Source organism: Pseudoliparis swirei, chromosome 21, assembly GCF_029220125.1.
Source record: "Pseudoliparis swirei isolate HS2019 ecotype Mariana Trench chromosome 21, NWPU_hadal_v1, whole genome shotgun sequence".
Classification (NCBI taxonomy): Eukaryota; Metazoa; Chordata; class Actinopteri; order Perciformes; family Liparidae; genus Pseudoliparis; species Pseudoliparis swirei.
Genome location: NC_079408.1, coordinates 11740173 through 11759712, shown reverse-complemented (window position 1 = coordinate 11759712; position 19540 = coordinate 11740173). Strand labels below are relative to the sequence as shown.

At 42.0% G+C, this 19540-nt stretch overlaps 2 protein-coding genes across 2 annotated transcripts; both read left to right on the top strand.

Moving 5' to 3' along the window:
* The first annotated feature begins 2042 nt into the window (after positions 1 to 2042).
* Positions 2043 to 9310, top strand: LOC130211938 (phospholipid scramblase 2-like). The gene is made up of 8 exons (XM_056442988.1): positions 2043 to 2352; positions 3206 to 3287; positions 4881 to 5164; positions 5648 to 5690; positions 5856 to 6076; positions 7105 to 7266; positions 7454 to 7615; positions 7746 to 9310. Exons 2-8 carry the CDS (start codon positions 3275 to 3277, stop codon positions 7803 to 7805), a joined length of 945 nt encoding a protein of 314 aa, XP_056298963.1. The 5' UTR covers positions 2043 to 2352; positions 3206 to 3274; the 3' UTR covers positions 7806 to 9310.
* Positions 9311 to 16733: 7423 nt separating this feature from the next.
* On the top strand, positions 16734 to 19519 carry LOC130211811 (homeodomain-interacting protein kinase 1-like). Its single transcript, XM_056442806.1, has 7 exons — positions 16734 to 16979; positions 17063 to 17244; positions 17391 to 17514; positions 18054 to 18173; positions 18343 to 18429; positions 18530 to 18717; positions 18841 to 19519. Exons 1-7 carry the CDS (start codon positions 16815 to 16817, stop codon positions 19181 to 19183), a joined length of 1209 nt encoding a protein of 402 aa, XP_056298781.1. The 5' UTR covers positions 16734 to 16814; the 3' UTR covers positions 19184 to 19519.
* The last annotated feature ends 21 nt before the right edge of the window (positions 19520 to 19540 follow it).

Here is a 19540-nt window from a genome sequence, read left to right as displayed (position 1 = left end):
CCTAGAAACGACTAATGGGACAACGATGTAAATCATAAACAAAACATTTGTCAGATGTTATTTGTCCAGAAATGTAAATTCTGCCATTTGTTTGTGTGTTGTTCAAAAACGCATGAACTGAACAAAGGTCGTTGTCAGTGGTAATAAACTGGGAAATAAATAGCAGACGTTTGCTATAGCAGGGAAAGCACAGGTGTAACCAATAGCACTAACGATGTCAGCCAGCATTTGGTATAGAAACTTTACCTACATATATTTACTCAGCTACTTATTGCAGTAGGCCTACACAAAAGTGTACTACAATTAACTAAATACCGTATAAACATTAGGCACATGTTAAGTGAATGTAATTGTAAGTCGATATTCAGTGTCCTTTGGGCTTTTTTTGGTCTCAAACAACTTACCAATAGGTCTTTAAGCTAGTTTGCTGCTAGCATACATTTGTGACTTTCTTCAATATTAACATAGCTGAGCAGGTTGTAAGTATACATTGGGTTATATACTTGTCTGAGATACATTTAAAATCAAATACAGCAGGTTGCTAAAAAGCTCCAGTGAGTGTTGGTTATAAAATAGTGCTAACTGTTAGTCTAAAGTCATGAGCTAATGTAACTACTTTCACATTTAACATAATTATTTTAATCTGTGTAAATATTATTATAGTAGTCTTAATTAAGTCCTGTGTACTTTAGATAGTATAAAGAAGAACTTAGTTTATTTAACCCTTGTGTTGCCTTAGGGTCATTTTGACCCGAATCAATATTACACCCTCCTGTTACCTTTATATTTCCTAACATATTTTACCCTTTGGGTTCAATTTGACACCAGCAATTAAAACCTCCAGACAATTATTAGAATTAATATTGTTTTCCAAGTTTAAGTGTGAGGCACTTTATGTTTGTTTGTTGACTACCGAAAGAACACCGACATTAAACATTGAATGGGGTCAAATTAATCCTAAAGCGGGGGGAGGGTGTAATATTGATTCGGGTCAAAATGACCCTAAGGCAACACAAGGGTTAAGTTTGATGCTGTTTTGTTTACAATGTAGAGATAAAACATGGCAGGGTGTCAGTCAGCCCTTTGTCTAGTTAAATTAATTTACCTAATTTTGATTTATATATATATATATATTAAAATATATATTATAAATATATATATATATGTAGTTTGTTTAGTTTAATTTAATCTGTGTATTTAACCCTTGTGTTGCCTTAGGGTCATTTTGACCCGAATCAATATTACACCCTCCCCCCGCTTTAGGATTAATGTGACCCCATTCAATGTTTAATGTCGGTGTTCTTTCGGTAGTCAACAAACAAACATAAAGTGCCTCACACTTAAACTTGGAAAACAATATTAATTCTAATAATTTTCTGGAGGTTTTAATTGCTGGTGTCAAATTGAACCCAAAGGGTAAAATATGTTAGTAAATATAAAGGTAACAGGAGGGTGAAACATTGAATCGGGTCAAAATGACCCAAAGGCGGGGGGAGGGTGTAATATTGATTCGGGTCAAAATGACCCTAAGGCAACACAAGGGTTAAGTAACATTGCAGCCCTATAGCTTCTAAAATATTAACTATTTTTAAGATAGTCACAGATAACTGCCCACCAGTGTATTATATATGTGTCTGTATAATGACGAAAGTTAGTACTACCTTTTGTATTACCTGTATTTAGATCATTTTGTTTTCTGTCCTTTAAAAACACACCTATTCCTTAGACCTCTGCTTGAAAATGGCATACCCATAATAAAAAAATTATATCTCTGCAAACACAAATTCAATTTGAATAACATTGATGTAATACTAAAGGGAACACTTGTGAGATTTGTTAATGTGTGTACAAATTAGTTTATATGCTTTACGTCTTTATGTCTTCTCCTGACTTCTCTTGTAGTTTTTTCTGTTGATTGTCCAGACACAACGTGCGCGTCATCACGTTGCCTCTGGCGCCCTCTAGTGGCCATTGGTAGAACAGCAACCCGGGCATCGCTCCCTCCTCCACTGCTGCACTGATACCACCTTACAGATCCGAGCGTGACCGCCCACCGGATGCGAGAACAACCGTGAGAACTTCAACTATAGACACGACGTCGTGTTCAGTGTCCCCCAACTCGATGTTAAGTTGTGGCCGAACACGGAAGCCCGCCATAAAGTTCTCGTGAGTCTGAGAGGTGGGAGGAGATCATTTGTGTTGATGGGAGGGACGAGCAGGGCAACAGAGAAGCGACGTTAAGCAGGTCTGGAGAAGAAAAGCTCGGCTCGGCGCGTGGACCCTTTTACACAACTTTCCCTTCATTTGTTTTAACACTGTTGGAACACGAGAAGAAAAGCAGCCGCCAGGGAGGTGAGCTTCCTGCGTCTTTTACAAGTTCTATCAAGTTGTTACGAGGCGTCGTGTGTTGGCGTGAGCGCGCGCGCGTGCGCGTGTACACTGAGGAAGAGATAAGGTACTGTTAGGTCACGTGGTGGGGGGGAAACACAATTTCATTAGACACATGTTATTCTGGTGACTTTAAGGTTGTCTTGAAGTCCATCTAGCCACACTGTGACGGTTTCCTCTCGTCATGGGTGACGGGAGAAAACTAAAGCAACAGGATGCAGTGGAAAACAACAGTGACCTAAACCCTCAGCTAGATTACGCCACACCCATTATTAGTGTGTCATGCATATTCCCTCTCATGTTTGCTGCCTTTCCACTGAGTCACAGACTGGATTCATGGACTCACTGTTGTGAATACGTCGGCTGCAAATGTTCACTTTCATGCAAAGTAAACCTCTGCACACCGAACTGTCTCCCTGGTCGGTTAAAGAAAGGGACACAACGAAACTCTGAGACGTTGGCAAGCTCAAAGAGAAAAGCCACTGCTCTTCCCATCTGTTCTTACATTTCAGGAGAAAGTGATTGGGTCTTCCGATGGATATCTAGGCTTCTTAATGGCTTGTCGAGGCTTTGACTGAACTGGGATCAGGATGATCTGCGTGTTGTTTTTGTACCTTTTTTTTGGTTTTTTTAAACCACTGTGGTGGTGAACAAGACTCATGATTACAGGGAAATGGAAGTCACTCAATGTCCTCCTCTAACTGATCAGAGACTAAATGGGTCCCGCTCCTCTTCTTCATTGCCACTTCTCTGTCCACACCCATCCCTTTTGTATCGCCCCTCTCCCCGGCCCTTCCCTCCCTGTCTTCTCCTTTAGAGATCCTGTGAAGGAGCGGCCACCTCCTGATACTCCGTCCCCACAAAAGGTTTCATCCAGCTGCTCGCCATGTCTGTTCCAGGTAAGCCGCCAAATGCAACACCTACGGCAAGAGGAGAAAATAACCACTTTTCTTTCAGATTTCCATCTTTTAATTTAGATTTTTCAAGAAGAATTAAGCTCTGATTGTGGGTATTTCCTCTGATATTTGATAACGGTGGAAATTAATTGCTTCAACTCTTTCTTCTTGGCTTCTTCCATTATGTAATATTAACTGTCATAGTTGAATCAGACATTCCTGATCAATGAGCATCACCTTTTAGACTCCATAGATTGAGAAACGTTACACTCCCCCGGTTGGTGAAATTCAAACAATGTTGATGTGAAACTTGAGATGAAAACACTTCTGTTTTTTTCCGTCCGCCTCCCACTGGATGGGAAAGAGCAGTTTTGGAAGTGAAAGGTACCGTCGGTGTGAACGAGGGCCGCCTTCCTGTCCACACTCGGGCTTCACATTTGCTTTTGTTTCCTGCAAGTGGAGAAAGGAATGTGGAAAAAACGTGGAGCAACCACACGCCCACAAGCCTAAAAGATTATACACCACATTACTCACGTATTCTCTTTGATTTGTATTTGTTTTGGGATTCAACACGCCCACGGCCGTAAGCAAGAAACCTCTCGCTATGAGACGGTCTATTCTATTCAATTCAATTGAGTTTATTTTGTATAGTCCAAGGACACAAATGACAAATTTGCCTCAGAGGGATTTGCAATCTGTACACATACGGCGTCCCCCTCCCACGCGAATGACCTTTAAACCGGTTTCGCTGGTTGTTGGTGGACTGTACGGCCGCACCAACAAAACCAGTTGGGTCAGCTGTGAAATCATTTATATTTGGGTGCAAAAACCAACAGGTGTCATGTGCAGAGGGAGAGAAAATATCCATTGAAATTAGACCAGCATCAACTCGAGACACATGTATCTCACGTATGTGATGTTGATTGACATAAAGACGGAAGATTCTTCATGAGATAAAACATGGCATCCAGTTGAAAACCTTACCGGGTGGTCTAGTTTTCTCCGGTCAGATTAGAGTCGGTAGTCGTTATTTTCTTTCGAAAGGACATTTCTTTCCGTGTTATGCCGTTTACAGAAAAGAATACAACTCGTGTGTGTGTGTGTGTGTGTGTGTGCTCTGTACTCTGTACTCTGTACTCTGTATTTTCTCCCTGTTAAATGGTTCCAATCTCCTCAGTGGTAGTCAGGAGCTTATTGGCTCTGCTGGGTCACAGGTAGGAGCCCCGAGCAGCTGCTGTCGGACACCAGCAGATCAGGACTTCCTCCATGTAGCCGCCGCGGTGCAGAGTCTCTGGTCATTATTTATTTAACGTTTTTAAACCCGATTCCTGAAACAAAATGTTGAAAGCTTCTTTTTTTTTATGTTGGGATTGTGTTTTTATGCATGTCCCCTCCCCTCCCTCCTCTTCTTTAAATCATTACATGGGTTTCATTCATGTTTTTCTTCGAGTTGAGTTATGTTTTTATATTTATTTAGTGACTATGTTTCGTGGTTACAGTTCACCGTGATTGCTTCTCTTTGAGTGTGTTTGTGTTTTCGGCCTTTCTAAGAACAGAAATGACCACCGCTGTCCACGATGGTGTGTTTCTCCCCAGGTTACCCAGACGCTCACAACAACACGCCCTACCCGATGCCTCAGCCCGGCGGCTACGCCGTGGCCCCGTATCCAGCTCCTCAGGGTGGATACGGAGACCCCAGACAAGCCCCTCCAATGGGCTTCAACGCGGGCTACAACCAAGGCCCGCCTCCTGTCATGAATCAGCCTGGTCCCGTCGGACCAGTTCCAGCACCGGAGTACGGCGCGCCTCACGGAGGGCTCTCGCAGGCTCCGGCTGTGGTTCCTGTGGGGGTCCCACCGGGGCTGGAGTACCTCACCCAGGTAGGAAAGAGAAACCACAGAGAGATCTTCATAGCCCATCATCTCTGGTGATGCGGCTCCACCTGATTTCATATTTATGTTTTAAGCCTGAATCTTGATATTTTATTCACGCTCCACTCCTTCTGGACTTTGTTCCCTCACCGTGAATCCTAGAAATGATTACGAGTTACACTTGAGGGTGTACTGTGTCACACCCTCACGGGCTACTGGAGTTAAAACCATCACATGTGAATTCCAGTTCATTACAGAGTAAAAGTGTCTGCGTTGCATTATCAACTGGAGCAGAGGGGAATGTCAATGAAAGAAAAAGGAGTAATTGGTCTTTAGCTTGTTCACTTTTATTCAAATAGAGTGAAAACAAAGATGGAAGGAATAAGTTAAAGGAATATGAAGTTGCTTCCATCTTGTCCTCTTTGTTTTAAGACTTTCAGACTTGAGGTTGGATATATTTCGCTGTGATAAACCTCCTCTTGTGTGTTTTAGATCGACCAGATCCTGATCCATCAAAAAGTGGAACTCCTCGAGGGTAAGACATGTCGCATCTCCACTTTATGACCTCCAAATAACCGGCAGCAGCGTTCTCCTCGGGCCTTCAGCGAGCTTCACACCTCTCACTATAAATCAGAAATGCTTATCTGAACTCTTTTGTTATTCACCATTTCCGCCCACTCTCCTTTCTTTTCCCGCCCAGCATTCATCGGGTTTGAGACCAACAACCAGTACGAGATAAAGAACAGCCTGGGCCAGAAGATCTACAAGGCCAAGGAGAAGAACGACTGCTGCACCCGCAACTGCTGCGGCTCGCTGCGCAGCTTCGACATGAAGATCAAGGACACCACGGACCGGGAGGTCATCCGGCTCATACGACCGTTACGCTGCGTCTCCTGCTGGTGTCCCTGCTGCCTGCAAGAGGTGTGTGTGTGTGTGTGATAGAAGCAGTTTTAATAGCCTTCTATTGATTTACCACAACAAGTTTAAAGTTGAGCCAATTCAAGTACCCGCTCTACTTTTTGATAAGCCCCGTGATAACGTGTTCCATTATTCAGGTTGTTAATATTTAACCTTATTGATTGTCTGATGGAGAAGAATGAACTCTTACCTGCAGAGGGAGTTGACGATAATCATCCTTGAGGTTACTTATGGAAATAAAGCTCAACAACCAAGGTGAAAATCCTCACCCTTTATTAAAGCCCCAGTTCTTGATCTTATTGGTCAAGATGTTTGTATGTGGCGCTCACAGCATTGGACATTTATTTTAGGAAGAAACAATTACTCTGGATGATCAGTTATAACAATAACTATTTTCTATGATACAAATAGTCCTCATGAAAATACATTCAGAGGGTAACAGAGTTGTTGTTGTTGAGATAGAGATCTCCATATATTGGTTATTAAACTTAAAACTATTTGCATGTCTGAACACCAAAAAAAGGAATGCATAAAAACATCCCTTTAAAATAAAACAAGGAACAAATTTGATTTTGGAGGTGATTTGTGAGCGTGTTTAAAAGCCTTCATGTCACACATGAAACTTATTTGTAAGCTTGAACATCCGCCGCCTTCCAGCTCGTGATGAGTCGCCGAGTGGTGCTGGGACGTCTCTGTGCCCCAGTCTGCTCAGGCGGGGGAGGGGGTTGTTAAGACTATGAATGGATCCTTGTCTGTCCAAAAACCATCCCCTAGACTCCGCGGTCCACCTCTCACTCTGTTTCCCTGGTCAATCACACGCTGCTGTCCTGTTTACGGGCCAAACGGGAGACATGTGAGACGCATTGCCTTTTTGTTATGCGCTGCCACAATGGAGCCGTCACAGGTCCAATTATCAGCCCCGGTGTCCCGTGTCACACGTCAACTTGTATTTAAAGCTCTCAGGGAAAACCTTCCCGTCTTGTTAGTGTGTGTGTGTGTGTGTGTATATAATTCTGAATGTGACGTTCCAGATCGAGGTCCAGTCACCGCCGGGCACCACCATAGGCTACGTCAAACAGGACTGGCACCCTTTCCTGCCCAAATTTTCCATCCAGGGACCCAACAAGGAGACCGTCATGAGACTGGATGGGCCGTGCTTCGCCTGCACCTGCTGCGGAGACGTCAACTTCGAGGTGAGCTCAGAGGATCGTAGCGTTGGAGGGAAGGTGGATGATAGACGTGAAGCCGGAGACGGGGTCGCTAAGCTAAGACGGTGGATTCATTCTTCTCATTTCAATGAGCATTTCCAATCCGTCTTCTGGAAACGCCTCGACAAGATCTCGGCATCGTAAACTTATAGAACGTGTTGTTACTCTGCAGCTGAAGGGCAAAGACGGTGACGCGCCCATCGGCCGCATCAGCAAGCAGTGGAGCGGCCTCCTGAAGGAAGTCTTCACGGACACCGACAACTTCGGCATCCAGTTTCCGATGGACTTGGACGTGAAGATGAAAGCTGTGCTCATGGGAGCCTGCTTCCTCATCGTAAGACCATATCCTTGTTTTGTTTCCCACCACTATAATCTTGTTGCTGTCTCGGTCTTGAAGTGTGACGAATTAATTTCCTTCTGTGACGTCACTTTGCAGGATTTCATGTTCTGATGTCACTTTGCAGGATTTCATGTTCTTCGAGAAGGTCGGGGATGGCAACCAGCGCAGCACGGTGTTTTCATAACGGAGAACCAAGAGGCGGGAACTACCGCATGAGATCAAGTGCCAGTTATGAGTCACTCTTCTTTTTCCTTTTCTTTTTTCCCCATCCCTTCACCCATTCCAGCCAAACGGGTGCTCATCCCAGCATCATTTTACAAACACAGACCAAATTGACCTCATGACCTCTTGATTCCAGATGCCTGCCGTGGATTGTTTTAAAAAAAATCTCTCCAAACTCGGTGACTCACACCGGCACCACGTTGCCAATGTTGCCTTTACACATGCAGTCTGTAGTTTTATCTGTCAAAGAATGTCGACTATCGTCCCTCAATTGTCTTTTTTTAGGACCCACACGTAGAAATAAGAGTGAATAAAAAAACAAATGTTTTACAAGAGCAATAACATTTCATATCTTTGATGTAGGTTTGTCTAATAATATCTCATGCTTACTCGTGTGTTATGAAGAAATCACCTCCTGCCTCGTGTCACTGTAACACCGTTGTGAAAGCAGAGGTTGTATTTAATCCCTCGCGGTGGGCGGATACTTCTACCGTGTCTCGTGCTAATTGTTGTTAATACAAGTTCAACTTTCTACTTGCTTAACATCACAAACGGCCTCACAGCTGCTGGCGTGGCTGTAGGCTTTTACTCTTATAAACTAACCAACGCTTTGTATACAACCGTTTCTATACATCAGCCACAGTAAGCCGGCTGTCATTATTTAGCGCCCGTAGGGTCGTGATGGTTTGTTAGCGGCAGTGTTTCCCAAAGTGCTCGGCGACCTCTCTGTTCCTCCAGACCCTCTGCCGTCAACATTCGTGTACATAATCTAACAGTACTTGACGTGTATTTGATGCCGGCTACACATGCTGCCCCTGTGTTCTCGTGGTTACCATGGAGACTGACATCACTGCCAAATCTGCCCCACCCAGGTGCCTTTTAAGGTGTGCCAAGTGCACATGGGAGCGAGAGATTGTGTAAAGGAGGACTGGAAACAAAATGAAAAGCAGAAGTTGAGGTTGGTTAACATCAGTTATGGGAAACTTGTTGACTTTCTGACGCAGGGAGCGACCTGAATGTGAACTTGTGACGTATGATCGGTGTTTATTTGCTGTGCTTCACAACGGATTCAAAGAAAAATGTCAGGTTTATGTTTTGCAAAAGCGTCAATGTGCTCTTGAACGCAACTCTGTGCTCTGTTGATTAATGCTTCTCGTGAGACGACATGAGGGGGGGGGGGCACTAGTGCTCTCAGATGCAGCTCTCTCTCTAACGGCAGTCACTGAATGCGTCTTATAAATATAAATATAATAATACATATATAATACACACTTCCATCAAGTTGGACAGCAATTATTTGTTCATTGTGTCAGTTTGATGATCCTCTAAGACACACAGCCAATCGGTTATCTCTGCAGGATCTGTTGCATCAGTTTCCTATTTTGTAATTTAGTTCATTAATTTTTACTGAATTTAAAAAATACTCTGTACCTACTCGAAATAAAACAAATGCTATATGAAGCCGTATTTATGTTGTGTTTTCTGTGTTCTTCTCCTCCGGGGACATTTTTGGGAAAAAATAAAGTACACCGCGTGACTCACCATCAACCAATCAGAATGCTTGATTTCATCTACCTGTATTATACTAAGCATAAAGACTGGAAGCTAACCTGGCTTTCTACCAGCACCTCTAAACGTACTTAATGCCATCCGGTATCGTGTCTGTTCGATCCTACGACTGCCGGCTACCTGCAACCTCACCGATTACAACTCTGGGAGAACTGCATCGTTTGACAATAGTCACAGCATCGTAAAAAAAACACTAACTGATTTTATATCCTGTATTTCTGCCACATGCTGTTGGTCGGCTTCTTCTCTTTCCTTTGGACAAAGCCAGGTTTATTGAATGATTTAAAGATCTGTCAGTATTTCATCCTGCAGCCTATTTGAGTCGCTACTCTCACTTTATTGGATGTATAGTCCTATTCCTATATACTGGAAACTGGACCCAAAAACTCAGTCATGCATAGACTGCTATTGTTTTGAATAGTAAGCATCTCATTTGAAAGAGCTGGAGGAAGGTTCATCTGGTTGTAGATGTTGTTTTTTGACTGAGTTATGTGCACCTGTGTGAACTGGGATATGATGACTTGAGTCTATTCTTCTGTCCATCCTGGAGAGGGATCCTCCTCTGTTGACCTCCTGAAGGGTTCTTCGCTTTTTTCCCCTGTGAAAGTTTTCTTTTCTATTTTTTGGGGAGTTGTTCCTGATCCGATGTGAGGTCAAAGTTCAGGGATGTCTCATGTGTACAGATTGTAAAGCCCTCTGATGCAAATTTATAATGTGTGATATTGGGCTAAAATGAACTGAATTGAATTGGTTTTGGTTTTACTAAAAAAATATTTATCTCAGGATATGAACGTAACGTTTGAATATCTTGTTTAAGGACTATATTTAATACATACTCCCTTCTATGCATGTAAACCGCAAACATGATAATGCATCCTAATGTTTTTGATCTAAATCTGTAAAACTAAATTTGAAAAACGTGGTTCAGTCACGCACACATAAGAAAAATACAATTTCAGAGAATGTTTCATAACATTTTTGACATTATCCCTCGAATTTGCTAATCTCATTTGTAATTCCTCTAATGTGATATACTCTAAAATCTAAGATAACACTTAAAACTACATTTAAAACAAACAAATGCATGTGCAAAACTGCCATGGGAAAATATCGCAAAGTAACCTGATAACTAACAAAGCCTCAGGATATTTTTTATGCATTAGAGTGCCGTCTATTCACAAACGTTCACGCCAAAAGCAAAGTGAATGTTCACCTTGCTTTACTTTCCTGATCCAACGTGAGGTCAAAGGTCAGGGATGCCGTATGTGTACAGATTAAAAAGCTGTATGAGGCAACATTTGTAATTTTTGATATTGGACTGTATAAAACATACTGAATTGAATTGGAAATGAAAGTTATAACTGGCTCTCTGAGGTGCAAACATGAAGCTGATGTGGCCCACTGTGAAAATGAGTTTGACACCTCTGCAGTCTAGAGTATACAAATCGGCACATGTTGAGTTGTGTGCTGCTGCCTGTAGATTTGATCAATGTCAACAAATATGCAATCTGTGTAGTTGCAAAGTCTAATGGGAAACTATTCTTTGTAAAATATATCAAAACCATTTGTAAACTGAGAAATGCACAAGATTGCGACGACTATTCGTGACTGAAGCACTTTCCCCTGCTTGGATCACGTGTGCGTGTGCACCTAGATGATAGATATTATGTTGAAGCAATACTTCAGCCCAAAATATATTTCTCCATTTTAGTAATATAGCATAGTAATAACAAAGTGTGCTTTCTTAGTAATTAGAATATGCCAAAAGTGTAACTTTGACGACAATATTATCATATTACCACAATATTATCATATTTATTATATACCAAGAATATATAGAAAATTAAAATGTTAAATGCTCGATGTATAAAGAGCCAATTGTTTGTTTAAAAGATCGCTAAAAAACAACTTTCAAAGGTGGTGATATGTTAGTATAGGTTTCACAAGAGACGTTTCTGCTGCTCTCTGTGCACTTGAGATTTAATCTCAGGTGAATGCACTACGACGATGTTAAATTGGAGGCACTTATATTGATAATTGTGGTACATATGTGGCCTTTTAATACATTAAAGATATGTATAGTATGTGTGTATCTGAACTTGCTGTTAAAGAGGATTTTATTGTGTTCATAATGCAGATATTCTACAAGTTTTATTGTTTTTGTCAAACAATTGAGTCAAATATGGGACTAAAATGTGTGTGTTCTTTACAAGTAAAGGGTTGCATCCACCAAGTCTGGCTTATGATACAATGAATATCATAATAACCTTTTATTCAGCCATTTTGGTTCATTCAAAACCGAATTTAATATGGGAGGCAGGTTTAGAATGTGGGGTTCTGGAATGGAATGCATATGACCTCTACCACGACTACTACATGGAGACACCCAATATGAGTGATCAGTGCCTTCAGAAACCCAGAGAGAGAGCCACAACTTTCTACCTGGACCTTCAAACCATCACTTGTGAACTTTGAATCTCCCGCCAACTCGCATCCCTCCGAACTTGGGATAAACACGCTGTTATTTCCAACATTTGGCGGAGGAAATCCCAACAGATCTCAAAACATCTCAAGCGCCGACATCTGCCGAAATCGGTAAGTTCCTTTACTTTGCCGGTTGTTCTCGCATCATAACCTTTATCGAAATGTTACCGTTGTAGCGTTACATTGTGACTAAATATTGTGTCCATATCTGCACTCCTCTCAGCTTCGACTTCCTGCCAGCAGGTGTCACATCCGGGGGCTTTAAACATGGAAAGCGCCCCATCCGAACTGAACCGTGTAGAAATTGGTGACTTGCTGAAGTCGGACTCCTCCAGGTACCTGGTGGAGTCTGTCCTCGGGCAGGGCACCTTTGGCATGGTTTTTAAGTGCACGAATGTCGCTGACAACAAGACTGTTGCCATCAAAATGTTGAGGAATCATGGCTATCTAGCCACGCAGGCCAGAGAAGAGGTATGAGAGACATGCACGTCAAAGTGTGTTTGTAAAACTTGTGCAACAAAGCTTTGTACAGCTGTTCCATCAACTGTATTTGAAGAAATGCCTACAATACAATACAATACTTATGTAACATCTGTCTGTGATCTGTTGTGTATCGCCAGGTGGATATTGTTAAAGAATATATATTATAGTTTAGCATAGCTTAGTATTGTTTGCATATAGATTATGTGTAAAATGGAAAACACTGAATGGAAGTTAAAACCTCCAGCGGAGCACTCTGGTGTCTGAGCTGATCTAAAGAAAGATAACAGTGACACCTAAGGAATGTTGATGTAAACCCCCTTCTGCACTGCACTCATCAAAGAAGATGACTAGAGAAAGAGCTCATTGTATTCATTGTTTAGAAAGAGCAATCACAGTCCTTACCTCGTCGGGAGGATAGATAACAAGGGTCCAGATGGGGCCATTTATTCTCCTTCTTAGACACTTTAAACCCTCACTGTCTCTCCTCACTGACCCCCTTCACCGATCCCCTCACACGCACACACTCACACGTGGGAAGAAGCCCCCGGTGTGTGGACGAACTTCGGTGAAGATCCACGCCTCATTCCTGAAGAGATAAGGCCCGAAGGAAGTTTTGTTACAAGAGAGGGTTTATGAAATCAACTATCTCCTCTTCCCCACCTTTTCACAACATGTGAACTCATTACGAGAAGAACCAATGAAGGAGCGGCAGAGGAGCTGGCAACAAGAACCAATGAGAAGACACCGCCCTTATCTCCTGACGAATCAGAACTGTGCCTTTCGGCTATTTGAAATGGCCGCATACTCTAAGTCGTGGTCTTTTTCTCCAGGGCTGGGGCCACTGGTCAGAGCTCTGGAGAAGGGTCCATGCATGATGTCTACTTGTATCCTGATTTCTGAATAAAACGCTTATAGATGTAACGTCTTTCTTCCAGTGAGTGTCGTCTAGGTGGTGTGCCGATTTCCAACTCTAACAAATGGTAGCAAGAGAATGGTTGTGAAATCCGGTCCAGAGACCTGAGAAGGACGAGCACGAGAAGACGGACCACTTGCTTTCAAGGCCCACTCCAAGAAACTGATCGAACGCCGGTGTCAACAAAAGGTAAAGACTGAACCCGTTTATTTCAAATCAGTCAGATTGAATACTCTAAAATTGATCAGGAGTATTGAAACTGCAGAAATTTTTGACTTGATTTAAATAAATAAAATAAAGCGTAAAAAGGGAAATCACGATACAGTTTGACATTAAAGCCCTCTAAAAGAAGTGAGGCCGGCGAATAACGCTGGAGAGTCGAACCCTGAAAGAAACCGGGGCCGCGTAGTTTAAAGCCCTCTAAAAGAAGTGAGGCCGGCGAATAACGCTGGAGAGTCGAACCCTGAAAGAATAGTTTAAAGTCCTCTAATAGAAGAGAGGCCGGCGGGTAACGTTGGAGAGTCGGCCCCGAAAGTAACCGGGGTCGCGTAGTTTAAAGCCCTCTAACAGAAGAGAGGCCGGCGGGTAACGTTGGAGAGTCGGCTAGTTTAAAGCCCTCTAACAGAAGAGAGGCCGGCGAATAACGCTGGAGAGTCGAACCCTGAAAGAAACCGGGGTTTAAAGCCCTCTAAAAGAAGTGAGGCCGGCGGGTAACGTTGGAATAACGCTGGAGAGTCGAACGAAATTAAACACATGTGTAATGCATAAACTGTGAATGAATGTTGAATACCGGTGGTGAATACATGTTGTCAAAGTGGAATCAACAAAGCAGAGTCGAAACCTCACGGTGTCAACGCAAGCTCTAGTCTGTTGAATTTCACGAGTGACAAATAAGGATTTATTGTTTTGAAAGGCACGCTGCCGAGTAAAGAACACCCATATGGCGATTGAAGAGCAGTTACGAGTTTGAGATTGAGGAAACAACGAGGAAACTCAGCTTAAACACTGCAATAAGGCAAGAGCAGAAACGTAAACACAGAAGGGAGAGAACAGCTGTAAGAGGCTGCAGCGGATCACCGCGAGTTGAGAGAGGACAGTGACAAAGAGAAGATAAGATATAGTGTTGGGTTTACTATTGATTTTAAGAAACAATAGTGGTTATTATTACAGTAATGCCGTCCGGCGTACGAGTAATTGATTTCATCACTGTTTTAGTACTGAGTTTTTATTTGTTTATCTGTTTTGATTGACAGTTTTAGAGAATAGTGTTGGGTTTACTGTTTTTTCTTGGGAAAAGACAGTGGTTATTATTACAGTAATGCGATTTCTCATCACCGTTTAAAAAACTGAGGTTTATTTTTATTTTAGTCGGTTTCAAAGGATAGTTTTGGGTTTACTGTTTTGGAAAAATAGTGGTTATTATCGATTTCTCATGAGCTGTTAAGAAACTGACACCTGTTTATGCGATGTGCAAATGTTTCCCATAAACTGATAGAGTGTGTGACCATCAGCTTTCTGTCTGAAACATAGTTTTATTTTTTATATAATATTAACAGAAAACGGACATTTGCAGTTCAGATAAAATATAAAAGAACACAACAACACATAATGACGAGCCCACCCAAAGGAGAGATGACAGTAGATTGGTTGAAAGAACGAGTGAAGGACAGAGCAGGCCTGAAGTGGGCAGAAGTACATGAGGAAAAGCATAGACAAGGATGTAGAAGATGCAAAAGACAGATATGACCAGATAAAAGGGTTTGAGTACAATTTCAACCAGGTCAAACAATGGGCCAAGCTCAGCAGCAGGACAGCAGTTTATACCCAAACCTAAAGAACACTAATCTAAAATAGACAGCAGAGCAGAATGCATTGTTTTGCCAAAGTTTTAATTTTTCTTTAAATTAACTGATAAATTGCTATTCAGTTTTAAATTGATCCCTTTATTATTTTATATAGTCATCTATTTTATATTCTCTCTTAGCAGTTCACATTAAAAATAATAAAAACTGAGAAAAAGGTTGATGGTTCTAAGATAATGATGATGCCACCATTTGATGGTGAGGGATGAGCAGCTTATTTAGATAGAATCAGAGAGTTGTAGAATGACAAGAATATAGCATGACTGAACAGTTTTAGGTTATCAATAGAATCATCAGTGACTGTGACCATACAGACCGAACTGAAAGGGATAGTAGGACTAAAGTACATGAACTTCTATGACTTAGAAGCTCAGGTCAGACGACAAACAGATAAAATAAACAGCAGAGAAACATGGACCTTAAGTCCTGTATAGTCTGTATCCAGCTCCTCCTCCAAATCCATAAGCACTGATCTATCAACAGCCACACAAGTTTAGTTCCTCAAACCTTATGTCCAACAGGTGGGTCAGCAGCCCATAGATGGGGCCCCATAACAGATTTTAATTATAGTCAGGGTCCTTATCCACCACAGGGTTAAGCAGTCTCAGTCAGAACCACTTCAGTACTCTGCATGACAACAGCCTGCAGTGGTAGAGAGAACACTGATCATGGGGACACTGACAAATAAATAAATGTGTAACCCGTTCTTTAATAATTAGGCCGACTTATTATGACATTCCTTACCCAAGCACAATGATGACGCTGTGAGTTCAGACAAGACATGGTTCTCCTGCATTGATTGACAATTTTATTTCTCTTTTCTTCTAGAAGTTGACTGTTTATTAAGATTATTATTATTGAAAATTTAGGAATTCCATCCTATTTCAAAAGAGGATAGAAGCACACAACAATCTATGTTGAGGACAGACTATTAAGAGGAGGTAGCAGCAGGTTTAGAATCAGTGACCCCAGAGAATCATAAAAGAAATCATAAATATGCTTGATAAATGAAAAGATGTAATCTTATTTGTGTTCCTTCCATAGTTGTGGTGATAGCCAATCAAATTATTAAACAGAAACACAATCAGATCTAAAGATGTTGAGTGACTGTATGTTAATATTATAGATTGAAGCCAGTTGAATTACATGAAGGAAAAGATGGCAGTCTCATCAACAGATATCTCGATGCTGGAAGGCTGAGGAAGCAGAAATAAGGAGGAGGAGTAGAACTGAGATGCTGATATGCTGTTAATAATGTACTGCAGCTGAAATTAGACTACATTGAAAAGGCTTAAACAAGACACTTGGCATTTCAAATGACAGGGCTGCCACCGGGACTCCTGAACTTGCATTGAAAGAAGAAACTGATACTGAGATAGTATTGTTTGCATATAGATTATGTGTAAAATGGAAAACACTGAATGCTGCACTGCACTCATCAAAGAAGATGACTAGAGAAAGAGCTCATTGTATTCATTGTTTGTGTGGACGACCTCGGAGAAGATCGACACCGCCCCTTCAGAACTGTTTTCGGCTATTTAAAATGCTGCATACTCTAAGATAGATGTAACGTAAGAGTACGCCTCTTTCTTCCAGTGAGTGTCGTCTAGGTGGTGTGCCGATTTCCAACTCTAACAATATCCTTTTGACACTTCAACTGATGGACTCTGACCAAAGCAACCTGGTTGAATGGTACGGAGCTTTCACCTGCAACCAATACTTCTGTCTGGAGTTTGAGCACCTGGACAAAAGTCTTCTTGACTTCATGAAGGACAGATCATTTCAACCTCTCCTTCTGAAAGAAATCAGACCCATTGTCAAGCAGGTACGTTCTACTGCAGTTCTTATCTAATAAGCACATTGATTGAACATCGTATTCGGAAATGACTGACTTTAATAACTTTTCAGGTCGCCAATGCACTTGATTACATGAAGGCTGCTGCGATAATACACGCAGACATCAAGTTCGAGAATATTATGTTGGTGAACCACGCGCAGGAGCCTTACAGGCTTAAAGTCATCGACTTTGGCCTGGCCCACGAGGTGTCGGACGCGGCCCAGGGCGCCCGCATTCAGTCCCTTCCGTACAGGTGAGTGACCGGAACCATGTTGGATCTGTCGGGGTCGTAGTAGAGGTCATATGCTTCAAGTTGTAAATAATACAGATGCCTCTCAAATTCGTGGACGTTGTCATCATGGCGAGTGTGATCATGTTTTTGTTTTTTTCACGTCTCAGGTCTCCAGAGATTCTTTTGGGCCTACCGTATACCGAGGCCACGGATATGTGGTCCCTGGGCTGCATCGCTGCCTCCCTCTACCTCGGATGCTTCCTCTACCCCGGCAGGACTGAATATGACATGGTGAGTACGATGGGTAGTTTAATCATCGGATTTACTTGTGTGTCTGTGTGTAGTAAATGGAAACCTTTTTATGACCCCTGTTGTTGCTAAGTTGTATTAACCCTCCTGTTACCTTCGGGTCAATTTGACCCCATTCAATGTTTAATGTCGGTGTTCTTTCGGGTCAATTTGACCCCAGGCTGTTCTTCACTGTGTCAAACATATAAGAAATATCAACTTTTTTATATATTTAAAGGGCTATTTAGGTCGTCAACAAACAAACATAAAGTACCTCACACTTAAACTTGGAAAACAATATTAATTCTAATAATTTTCTGGAGGTTTTAATTGCTGGGGTCAAATTGACCCCAAGGGTAAAATATGTCAGTAAATATAAAGGTAACAGGAGGGTTAAACATTGAATGGGGTCAAATTGACCCTAAGGTAACAGGAGGGTTAATTGGAGCAGTTGCTCTGGTGGTCATGAAAATGTATATACAAATTAATTGGTTGAAACTCGCTGACTCCGTTGTGACTTGACGTTGATGTTGTATCTTCAGGTGAGGTACATAGTGGAGACTCAAGGTCATCCATCGGACACGCTGCTCACCCCAGGACTGACAACTGACTGTTTTTTCCAATATGACGGCAACTCCAAGAACCGTATCTGGAAACTCAAGGTACCTGTCACTTCACCACGACTCTGACCTTGCTGACTATCTCTTTGTCCGGTTAATTCTGTCTATGTTGTATTTCTAACATACTGTCGAATATGTGGGTCTGTCTGCCTGTTTGTCCACTTTTACTGCACTCAGAATGTCATTTCTAACAATAACACAATCTCTTCAGACACCTGCACAGATCTTTCGTGAGACCGGGATTCCGTCGAGAGAGAACAGGTTGATGAAATTCAGCTCGCTGTATCACATCTTGAAGGTAGGTGTTGTTATTTTTGTATTATTCACTTTAAAAAAATTCTTTTCTGGAGGTAACTTAAGATATTCCTGACCGCTCTTATTGGTTCTTCATTTTCCAGACCCAGCGCTTCAGGAGTAAAACGACGGTTGATAAATGTGCCGAGTCGAGTGACAGGCTTATCTTTGGGGACCTCCTCCGTGGGATGCTTGAGTTTGATGCCGCCAAGAGACTTTCACCCCGTCAAGTGCTCGAGCATCAGTTCACCAGCATGCAGCACATGGTCAGCAGATACCATCTCAGCCCCTAGTAAGTTGATGTTCAGATTTCAGTTATTGAACTTGTATTGGTGTGTGTAGAAGGGAACACTTAATCCATCCTACTTTATTTGAATGTGGGAGTTTATTCATGTAATTTGTCCTTTGTTTGCAGTGTACAGTCCTGTTCTGAGATAATGGACCTCGGTCAGAACCGGGAAACAGAAATCAACAAGATCCCGAAAGACCTTCCAGATCCGTCCACCTCAAGCGTCAAAAGAAAGATGGCTGATGATGACAACTCTGACCGCCACCAGTTGTCCAGTCCTGAAACAAAGAGGGTTCGAAAAAACTCTGCAGCTCCGTCCACCTCAAGCAGCAGCAGTTGCTTCCCACCCAGCGTCAAAACAAAGATGGCTGATGATGACGACTCTGACCACCACCAGTTCTCCTGTCCTAAAACAAAGAGGGTTCAAAAACCTGAACCTGAAAAAAAAGATTTTAACCTGAACAAATAAGATTCGAAACTTTTCATACACATTCTTATTTCGAATTCTTTTTTTAAAAGTTCAAGTCAAGACTAACACTGAAATCTTTAGGTGCACTTTTTTTTCTTCTCAAACGAACAAAACTATTTGGCCTGGATTTGGCTCCCATACTTCTTCTCCTCCAATCCTCCTCCATCACACTGTAGACCTCAATACTGAGTATGACTGTCTCTTAGTTTTGGTTGATGAAGATGTGCTCTGTATGTGCGGCATCCAACAAGAACGCCGTCCGATCTCAAGTCAATAATCACACAAAGAAGTCAGGACCTTACATCAATGGACTTCATAATAAAGCATTGCATTATATCTATTGTCTTCATTCTTTTA

Coding starts and splice junctions, on each gene's coding strand:
- LOC130211938 (XM_056442988.1), top strand. Junction 7,267..7,453: donor GCGGAGACGTCAACTTCGAG/GTGAGCTCAGAG, acceptor GTTACTCTGCAG/CTGAAGGGCAAAGACGGTGA. Junction 7,616..7,745: donor TGGGAGCCTGCTTCCTCATC/GTAAGACCATAT, acceptor GTCACTTTGCAG/GATTTCATGTTCTTCGAGAA.
- LOC130211811 (XM_056442806.1), top strand. CDS start 16,815: ATGGACTCTGACCAAAGCAACCTGGTTGAATGGTACGGAGCTTTCACC. Junction 16,980..17,062: donor TCAGACCCATTGTCAAGCAG/GTACGTTCTACT, acceptor ATAACTTTTCAG/GTCGCCAATGCACTTGATTA. Junction 18,174..18,342: donor ACCGTATCTGGAAACTCAAG/GTACCTGTCACT, acceptor CAATCTCTTCAG/ACACCTGCACAGATCTTTCG.